Genomic DNA, 8,163 nt, shown 5'->3' on the forward strand with positions numbered 1-8,163 from the left:
TATACGTATTTTTCATTCCATATCTATAATCATTTACCAGTACACACACCTCCAAATAAATATATATGCTGCACTAAAATATATTATTGATCTAATACAGTTCCTCCATCATCAGGCCGTCGCCTGCAGCAACGCGCGGGCTTGCTGCTAGTTTTATCATTGTTGTAAAAAGAACAGATATTGGCAAGCATATCAAATTACCTGTTGCGTGGATCGGGTGCTAATCAGCGTTCTACAAGTGAAGTTTTGTTTCAGCAAGGTGATAATCATGGTTTTAACAATTTAATAAGCAGCTTTACAATCAAAGTCTCTTTTCTTTTTTAAAAAAAAGGTTTACACACGTAACATTCTCTTGAAAACTATTTGGTGTGCAATATTCAGCTCCACAGGTTAACAGTATTTGATGTTGTCAAAGACCCAGTTGGTTCAATAGCAAATAGTTAAGCCTATAGTGAATTAACTGTTGATACTAGATCATTTGTTCAAAGTCGCAAATAAGCATATTTCAGACAAATGAACAAAAACTAATCAGCAAGCAGGTAAGGAAAAACTCGATCAAGTTTCAGTAGTACTAGTATGATAGCATTAGCAGCACAGCTGCAATATAAGTAGCTATAGTAGTTGATAATTAATGGCTTACTTGTAAATGATAAAATAGCCACAACCTCATAACATCGAGGTATAACACAATGCAAAGTCACTATCTTGGCAACAAAAACTCTGGTTATGCTGATATGCATAAGCAGCCTCACAAAAATTTACCCCCCAAGCAAAAAGGGTGTTGCTCCCACCTAGTTCACCGTCAAGAGCTTGATGACGGATGCATTCCCGATACGATGCAGGGCCACAACGGACTCACCGGTGTTGCACAGCCCCATCGCCTTCGCGTTCTTGATCGCAAAATCAAGTGCTTCTTCAGTGGCTTCGCTATCGAAGGCCTTTGCAGTGCCGGCACTCAGCATTGGGATCACACCCCTAACAATGAGGCTATGCCTTGCAGGCCCCTCGTCGCTGCAAGTCCAATCGAAGGAGTCTGTCTTCAGCTCAGGAACCACGACAGACAGTATCGGCATGGATGGCCTATACTTGGCCACAAGCCTTGCAGTTGTTCCTCCCCTGGTCAGGACCAATATAAGCGTCGCTTTGGCAGAGTTTGCTGTGCGGACAGCTGATGATGCAAGGCTCTCCAGCGGGCTCATTGGAATCGGAGCTGATGCCATGATCGACTTGAAAATAGCAGCATGGTCGACGCATGACTCTGCTTGCAAGCAGATCTTGGCCATAGTTTGTACAGCCAGCTCGGGATAAGCCCCAGCAGCTGTCTCGCCACTGAGCATGACACAGTCGGTGCCATCAAGAACTGCGTTTGCAACATCAGTTGCTTCTGCTCGAGTAGGGCGAGAAGACTTGATCATAGATTCCAACATCTGGGTTGCAGTCACAACTGGCTTGCCCTGAATGTTGCACTTGAAAATCATCACCTTCTGTGCAAAGAAGATCTTCTCTATAGGAATTTCCATCCCTAAATCACCTCTTGCCACCATGAAAGCATCAGAGTTTGCCAGGATATCATCAAAGTTAGCTACTCCCTCTTGATTCTCAACCTGCACGTTCAAATTAATTATAACCTAGATACTCAGAAGTCTAGTAACTCGAAATGAGAATGCCATACCTTTGACATCAGCATTATGGACTTGGCATGCTCACCAAGTACCTTCCTGACCTGTACAAGATCTGAACCCTTGCGAACAAACGACAATGCAATCATGTCAATCTTGTTTGGGACACCCCATTTAAGGATGTCCTCCTTGTCCTTTTCAGTGAGTGTTGGGAGATCAACAATGACTCCTGGAAGATTGACATTCTTCCTCTCACCAAGCATAGAAGTGTTCTCACAGCGGCACCGAACCATGGCCTGCTCTTTATCACAATGAAGCACAGTAAGAGTGATGGTACCATCAGCACACAATATGACACTGCCTGGCTTCAGATCCACTGCTAGCTTCTTATAGCTCATTGATATCATTTTCTCATCACCCTTAATGCTATAATCTGTGGAAATTGTGATCTCTTGGCCCTTTTTCAATTGAATTGGCTTCCCATCTTTCAAAAATCCAGTTCTGATCTCTGGACCCTGCAATATATATCATCCAATCCAATGAATATATGATCAGTGGTAGTTCATGGAACAACTGTACACACAACAAGTGAAGAGTCTTATAAATGTTTCTCCAAATAAGTGACTTGGGAGATCAAACAACATCTGGAAAATTATGAGAATGCCATCACAAAATCGCCTTTGATGGAAAATACCATCGGAAAGTTCACGAGTTGGAAACTACCATCGCAAACGGGAATGGCGCTGGAAAATACCATGGATGTTCATTTTTCCATCCAACTCCTCTGTTAAAGACAAAATATGCCAATCTTGCCCTAGCACCATCGTCTTCTTCCCCAACACTAGAGAGCTCATCATCCACGCCAGGACAGCGTCGCCCCACCTTGGCTCCCAGCTCCTCCACAGCCGCAGAGCACCACGGAGCTCCTCTGTTGACTAAGGAGGACCGTCGCCCTACCTTAACTCCCCCGGCCCTCTCCTCTCTCTCTCTCTCATTCTCTCACTTGGCCAAACAGAGCACCAAAGCAGACTGAGAAGCAGAATAGAGCAACAGAGAGCAGAGCAACGCGCCACCACCGGCCAAATCCGTTGCGCCTCGAAGAATTCCCTCGAGCCCGAGCCGTGAGGACCCCGAAGGGAGGTTATGCGAAGGGTTCTAGGACGAATCCTGGCGGATCCCCCTCGAATCCCCCCCCCCCGGCCCGCCGACGAGCTCCTCCTCACGATTCAGACTAGTGGTGAGCATCTCCCGACCTTCCTTTTGCTTGTGCGCACACTAGTTTGGCCCAGGCCCGTCTCCGGCGTGGTTGCCCATGGTGACAAAGGCGTCGTAGCCCCTCTGTGCTTGCCACCGGCCATCTTCTGGCCAAGCCTGCCAGCCAAGCCCCACCCAAATGGATTCCCCGTGTTGCGCTCTTTCTTTTGGTGCCCTCAGCCGGGCCGTTTGGGCCGCCGAGCAAGCCAAGCCGCCGGTGCTCCCCTGCTACTCCCCAGCCCTCCCCCTCTCTTTCGCTGGGCAATGGTGCTGTTGCGTTGGGCGTGGCGGCTTTAGGGTGCCTCTACATCGACACGAGGCCCACGACTGCCACGACGAGCTATGCGACCGACACGGTCGCGTACGCCTGCGCTGAGTGCAGCCGAAGCTCGTCCCTCTGCATCTGGCGCAGACGAGTTGAGGCAGGCTACATGAAGCAAGCTGGAGGCAAGCGTCGCACGGTCCTGCCCTGCAAATGGGCTCCATCCTGGGTGTCTGGTCCTGCACGCCGATGGCGATTTCGTGCTCGAGTGTGCTCGATTGAAGAAGGGCACTTTGATCATTTCGCGTTCACTTAACAACAGATGGACGATAGAAGTGACAGAAGTAGCATTTTGCAACACACACCCAATTTTGCGATGGTAGTTTCCAACTCGTGAACTTTCCGATGGTATTTTTCAGCTAAGGCGATTTTGCGATGTTATTCTCATAATTTTCCCAACATCATTTCATTAGCTACACAACTCACAAAATAAAAAAGTGAGTTATTTTCACTTTCAGATTATCAAGCTTCTTATGCTAAGATGTGCATGCAGGTAGAAAATTACTGTTGGGTATCGTAGTCTTACATTCAATGCATGTATTTCCCCAAAAAAAAACAACACAAAGAGAATCATCATATCACTGCACCTAAACAGAGTCCATCCAGCCATGCATATTAGAATTTTTTTTCATTTAAACAGCAGGATGCAACATGCTGATATGAACCCAATGCCTTCTATTTTACAAACATGTCTAAACATAATCTAACTCTGAAAGAAAGGCATCTAATAGCTAACATAGGAAAATAACTGAGATATTGAGATATCCTACCAATGCAGCACAAACTAAGTACAAATCAGACACACTTGGCATGACATCATGATGATAGCCTTTTAACTCCTTAACTACAGACATATGCAGTGTAATTCAGGTTTAATTGAAGTCGTAGCTTGCTTTGCAATACGCTTCTAATAACACTAAATAGTAAATACATACCAGGAATGCACACTACAAAGAAAAAGGAAGCACCCACAAAGACAGGCAGTAACATCAGTCAAACAAATTCAACAAGTAGCATTCAAGGACAATCACATCTACATCAATATAATACATGGGTGGTGCTCCTGTAAATTATCTACTGTTGGATCCTGCTGTGCACATGACAGTTTTGATAACCCTACTCCAAAGTTGTAAAATTAAGTACCATGTAATCATTTGTAAGCTGTACCATGCCAGATCTGTAATAAAATAAATGCCTGTTTTTGGGCTTGAAGCTTAAATAAAAACGCCTATGAAATTTGAATTGTAAATTCAAGAAGCCCTCTAGAATCCTCACATGAACTAGAAAATAAAAGTAAAACAAATGATTGGCACAAGCTTTTCTATACAAATCCCTATGCTAATTAGAAGGAGGGCGTGGCAGTGACGCAAACGATTATTATTTTAAAAATATAAACAACCCATTTGATGTATTTTGCCCCAACGATATCATGTTCTTATTTTTGGCAAATGTTGGTCCGCCTATCACCAACTGGCATGCACAAGATACCATAATCTCATTGGAGAAAACAAAAAGGGAGAAAACAAAAAGGGAAAGTGGTCTCATTAGGGGAGAAGGGAAATGGGCCTGTATGAGGTCAATATCTCAAACAGCAAAGAATCAGATGTGGTAATAACAAAAGTTTGGCAAGCTACAAGCATGTACCAACCTGTGCAAGAAAAATATCATAAACAGCACTCAACAGGTTCTCATGCAACAGAATAAAAATGATTAGTGCATTCCAATCAAGTTGGCTAAGAGAGTTAATTTGTTGCTGGCATAAGTCAATGGGACAAACCCATTTGGTTGGGGAAGGATAAGGGGATGCAACTATGCAGGTAGGGTGTCTTTGGCTGGACAAGTGAGGTAATGTGTCTTCAGTTAAGCTACTGTTGCACAATTTCTCCCCATCCCCAGAAAGATGGCTAAATATGCTTCCCATATTGGGCCAGGTTAGCCATCCCTTGTGATTGGGTGGTTTCCCCAGCCCTAGTTCTACCCGTAATTGGTTGCACACATAAATCCGACATAGCTCCCTGGTAGTTCTCATTGTCCAGGATAGATGAGGGGGTGTCACCGTGTCAGTTAGTAACCGGGTTGGATATTTCTCTTGATTTGATGAATACTCCCCCTGATTCCAAATGTAAGTCCGTTTAGCATTTATGTTGGTCAAATCTTTTTAACTTTGACCGTCAATATCTAAAACATTATATAGATTAACATAAGATTGACATTATTAGATTCATTATGAAAAATACTTTCATAATACATATCTCTTTCTATTTGAAATAACATATTTTTTATAGATATTGCTAGTCAAAATAACATATTGGAGACCGTGTTGACGTCCTAATGGACTTATATTTTGGATCAGAGGGAGTAATACAAAAATAAGATGGATGAGGTGAAAAAAAAAGTTATTCAAGCTACCAACTCGCCTTAATCATCCCTAAGAACATTTATTACACCCTAATCAAACACAGAAATCATTGATCAAACATAGCCATTGATCTCTCATTTGGACAGAAATGGATTGTGTGTTATTCAATTGGACGGAGGGCTATGTTATTTCCTGATAAGTAATTAGGAGATGAAGCATCAATATATCATCAAGGTTTTTGAAGTGGGAAGGAGAGCACAGGACCCACCATGGCAGCCACAAAGCTGTCGGCACAAACTACCCAACCAAATATGCGAGTCCAGAAAAGATTCCACATAACCTAGACTGAGAGCCTTTTAAGTGAAACATGATTGATTTTACAAGCATTTTCTGTCTAACACAGAAAAGATAAATACAAATAGGATCGGGCAAGAAAATTTCTTTTCCACTATCACATATCATAATGATCAAACTTCTATACATCTTGTCTAACGGAAAACTTCTCGTGTGCTAAATGCAACATAGCACATCATGCTTTTTTTTTGGGAAGATATTCATTCCTTAAAAGAAATATGTAAAATTTTCCTTGTTGCAGGAGGCATATAAACCAACCAAGTACAGGCTGTTTGCAATGGGAATAAGCAGGTAAGGTTAGGCTAATCATTAGTGATATTGTTGAGGTGCTTGGCTATGGTACTTAACCCCAAATCAAGTTCTCGGAAAACTGAGCCCCACAGATTGCCTGAAACTAATTGTGTTTCGGGAAGGTTTGTTTGAGATGATGTCTACACAAGTTAAGACCATCATATTGCCAGAAACTAAGTTAAATGAAAGACAATTTTATAGATTGTGCTAGCATGAACAACAAATTTTGTCAAAGCAGCATTCATGATAATTCCTTTTTGTTTGTGGTTGCCATGACATGCTGCCTGCACTATCGAATTTAGTTAGTTTCTACAACCTTTACTAAATATTCTAAGACTTTGTTGCGATAGCTCAAAAGAAATGCTTCAACAGCTGCTGTCTCCAAAAGTAGAAGAAATTGATATGCTTTTGAGAAGCCACCTCAATGCAAAATGGAGCCTAAAAAGCCACTTTAATGACAGACGAAGATCAACGAAAGGGTTCAAACAAACAAAAAGGAGAAAAAGAAGAGTACCCATGAAATGATTCTAAATTTCTGATCTTTCCTTTTTCTTTACGAACTTATCAGCCTCTGGTTTGTTCAATTTATCACCATGTTCACCAACAGTATTTTCTTCCAAAGGTTGAAGTTCTCGAAACATCATTGCAATTTCTCAGATTTAATTAGCACTTTCCTTGCACAGTGACATACTACATAGAAGGTCTAAACTAATTGAGAGCATAAGAGTGAGAACAGTAACCACCTCCCCCCTTTAGCACCCCAAGTCAAAACAGACCAGAACAGAACAAAATTCATTAACACCGAAACATTGCTAGGACACAAGGATCAAGAACAGGCAACGTTACACAGAAACGTTCAAAGAACGGCGGCGGCAATTAGGAACCGGAGATCACATCTAGAAGAATCCCAGATCGGTCCCATACCCGAACAAAGGCTAGACCGAAGGTCCCGTCCCACGGGTTAGGTGCTTAGCTGAAGGTGGAAGGCGAAGCCAAGGCGGGTCAAGATCAAGAAACACGGACAAGTAACAATCTCTAAAAGCTGCTCACGGCAACTGAAATACAGTCAAAGGAACTAATTCTAACCACTAAAATAGAGGGGGGGGGGGGGGGGTCCCAAAAGCCACAAGATGGTTCAAGAACATTACAAACCTAAGTCGACTAGGCGGCAAACTAGGCAAGCAACACCAAATCATAGATCGAGAACGAGATTGCGGAGATCAAAAAAGGTGTGTGTGTGTGTGTGTGTGTGTGTGTGTGTGTGTGTGTGTGTGTGAGAGAGAGAGAGAGAGAGAGAGAGAGGAAGGGGTGGTAGGGACCTTGGTGTCGAGCATGACGGCGCAGAGGATTCCGGTGAGGTCCATGGCGGCGCGGAGGTTGTCGAGCGTCTCCTGGTGGTACTCGTGGGAGCCGTGGGAGAAGTTGAAGCGCGCGACGCACATCCCGGCGCGCAGCAGGCGCGAGATCATCTCGACGGAGCGCGACGCCGGGCCCAGCGTGCACACGATCTTGGTCTTGGGCCGCCGCCGCATCACCGCCGCCGCCGCCTCCCCGCACCCCGCCATCGCCGCTTCGCTAGATCCACGCGAGGAAGCGAAAGGTGCTCTTGTGGGAGAGAATGGGGGATCCTGGAGTTCTCTCTGCCTCTCCTCTCTCTCTGCCTTTTGAAGGCTGGGGTGGGGTGGGGTGGTGTTCTTGCTCTGCAAGAATGGGCAGGCGAGCGAGATTTAATAATGGCGACGTGGAAAAAGGGACCAATGGGCGTGGTCCACCGAAATGCCTCGGTCAGGAGTCAAAACCAGGGGGGGCGCGCGGGCCTACCGCCCGATGAATCCAGCTATCCCTGCTACTGTCTGTTTCACATTAAGATATTGGCACTATCTAGAAAAATTTTAGGTACAAATAAGCAAACGAGTGTAAAGATCTCTATCGGAAGACCGTGATTGATTCTATCATCATATTAG

The 8,163-nt window shown here is 44.2% G+C and overlaps 1 protein-coding gene across 1 annotated transcript; it reads right to left on the reverse strand.

The window, feature by feature from the left end:
* Positions 1-560: 560 nt before the first annotated feature.
* LOC133910052 (pyruvate kinase, cytosolic isozyme-like) lies at positions 561-7,905 on the reverse strand. Its single transcript, XM_062352577.1, has 3 exons — positions 7,519-7,905; positions 1,673-2,134; positions 561-1,604 (listed from the first exon to the last, which is right to left on the reverse strand). The coding sequence occupies exons 1-3, from the start codon at positions 7,762-7,764 to the stop codon at positions 792-794; spliced, it is 1,521 nt and encodes a 506-aa protein (XP_062208561.1). The 5' UTR covers positions 7,765-7,905; the 3' UTR covers positions 561-791.
* Between the last annotated feature and the right edge of the window lie 258 nt (positions 7,906-8,163).

This window comes from Phragmites australis, chromosome 1 (genome assembly GCF_958298935.1).
Source record: "Phragmites australis chromosome 1, lpPhrAust1.1, whole genome shotgun sequence".
Taxonomy (NCBI): Eukaryota; Viridiplantae; Streptophyta; class Magnoliopsida; order Poales; family Poaceae; genus Phragmites; species Phragmites australis.

What these genes read in the sequence shown, in the direction of transcription:
- LOC133910052 (XM_062352577.1), bottom strand. Translation starts at nt 7,764, where the DNA reads ATGGCGGGGTGCGGGGAGGCGGCGGCGGCGGTGATGCGGCGGCGGCCC. An exon ending in CCGTCATGCTCGACACCAAG is followed by an intron (nt 2,135 to 7,518) that starts GTCCCTACCACC and finishes TATATATTGCAG; the next exon opens with GGTCCAGAGATCAGAACTGG. An exon ending in CCATAATGCTGATGTCAAAG is followed by an intron (nt 1,605 to 1,672) that starts GTATGGCATTCT and finishes TTGAACGTGCAG; the next exon opens with GTTGAGAATCAAGAGGGAGT.